This window comes from Montipora foliosa, chromosome 11, assembly GCF_036669935.1.
Source record: "Montipora foliosa isolate CH-2021 chromosome 11, ASM3666993v2, whole genome shotgun sequence".
Classification (NCBI taxonomy): domain Eukaryota; kingdom Metazoa; phylum Cnidaria; class Anthozoa; order Scleractinia; family Acroporidae; genus Montipora; species Montipora foliosa.
Window position 1 is genome coordinate 49,050,357 of NC_090879.1, and position 1,698 is coordinate 49,052,054.

Here is a 1,698-nt window from a genome sequence, read left to right on the forward strand (position 1 = left end):
TTTTGATTTCTGTTAAAAAACTTAATTTCCAAAATTTGAGCTGCTAAATTCAGAGTGCGACTTATCTGTGGGTGCGGCTTATCTGTTAACTGTTCAGTATGGTACTGCCAATCATTTAAATTTCATGTGTTTCATCTGGTGGCAAGTGCTTGTCATTTTTTACCCTTTAAATAGTGAGAGTGAGACTTACGGTAAAGATTTTACTCAGTTTAACGCCACACAATTTTACTCATCAATGGAGATGAATTGGTTAATTTAATCACTGAATGAATTGTACATGTACAAGACAATTCATCAATACCTCACTTTCTGGATATCATTCAAGAATCCCCAATATTTTGCTTTAAATACAATCCTTGAAAGATTCTCTGGGATCCATGTGATTAGGGAAATCTGCCTAAACCTACTGACATAATCAACTAAGTAGCTCAGCATTTCTGCAGTCAAGTCGAAAAATAGTATGTTATGATGATGATGAGTTATGGATGGATGGCTTGTCAGTAACTAACGAGCCACTCAGTGAGCTACCTACTGTAGCCACCAAATATTTGTATCCATCACCTTCTTCTTTCTTTTATTTCCCCTAATGAGTGACTGAGCTGTCAGACCACCAAATAAGTTCAAAACGTAAGCTTATTTATATTGAGCTCCTTATTTTTCAGTAAGGAGTAGACTATAAAGTGTCACGTTTTTCCAAAATGGCCGCCGTTTAAATAGTCTTTTGTTTTTATTCAAATTAGCCCTTGATGCCTCGTTCTTAAGCTTAAAGTTTTTTGCCTGGATCGAGGCATCAAGGTCTAATTTGAATAAAAACAAAAGAATACCAAAATGGCGGCCATTTTGGAACAACTTGTTCCGGTGTATATATAAGTTGTAATTGTACCTAAACAGATCTGTCAGCCCGACTGGAACGCTAATTTGGAAAGGTCGGATCTCAAAGAGGGTCCACACTTGCACTAAATGTTTAAATAGGAAGCTTAAAAGTTGAAATGAATTAGATGAAGTAAATCTAGCCTACCTTAGACTTGGCCTTGGGAAACTCGTGATCAACTGGGAGAAGTCTAAACGACAAAGGCACTCTTTCAGGGTGTCTGCTCACGGAAAACGACTCCCAGATGGCTTTGTGCAAAGGTTTGTGGCTAATACTTAGTCCAATAAGAGCTACAAGACCAAGTGGACGAGTGGCGAGTTCGTTAGGAAACTCACTTGCAGCCGCCATCTTGAATAGTAGACAAATTAGTACGGCATGTACGATATCATGAACTCTCCAAGATGGTGAACCATGGGGAGTATTAAAAACTCGACAGTTGCTTCGAAGCCGGCGTTTAATCGGGGTCCGGCCTTTGTTAATAAAATGCGATTTTCAGCCATTTTGTCAGGTTGATTTATTATTACCGATCCTCGGAGACCTGAGGACAGTTTGTCAATGTGGGACGATTTTTCCCTGGATTACCTTGACAGTTAGAGTATTATGGTACCGTACATACGGCACTTGTACCATGTTGCAATCAAAATTTGTATCACTAACAAACAGCACATAAACAATATATGAATGATGTAGGAAAAAGTAAATGATATGAGTACAACCAGAGACAAAATAGAAGACTTCATTACAAAGGCAAATAACTTTCACAGCACGATCAACCTTACGGCTGAAATATCAGAAACAAAAATTGCATTCTTGGACACAAAAGTGTA

The 1,698-nt window shown here is 38.2% G+C and overlaps 1 protein-coding gene across 1 annotated transcript in view; it reads right to left on the reverse strand.

The window, feature by feature from the left end:
- Window positions 1-1,232, reverse strand: part of LOC137974818 (trafficking protein particle complex subunit 11-like) — a 53,077-nt gene extending 51,845 nt beyond the window's left edge. Inside the window, exon 1 of the mRNA XM_068821809.1 lies at window positions 1,019-1,232. Within this exon, the coding sequence (XP_068677910.1) occupies window positions 1,019-1,219 (201 nt within the window). The 5' untranslated portion in view covers window positions 1,220-1,232. The remainder of the gene's footprint in view (window positions 1-1,018) is intronic.
- Between the last annotated feature and the right edge of the window lie 466 nt (window positions 1,233-1,698).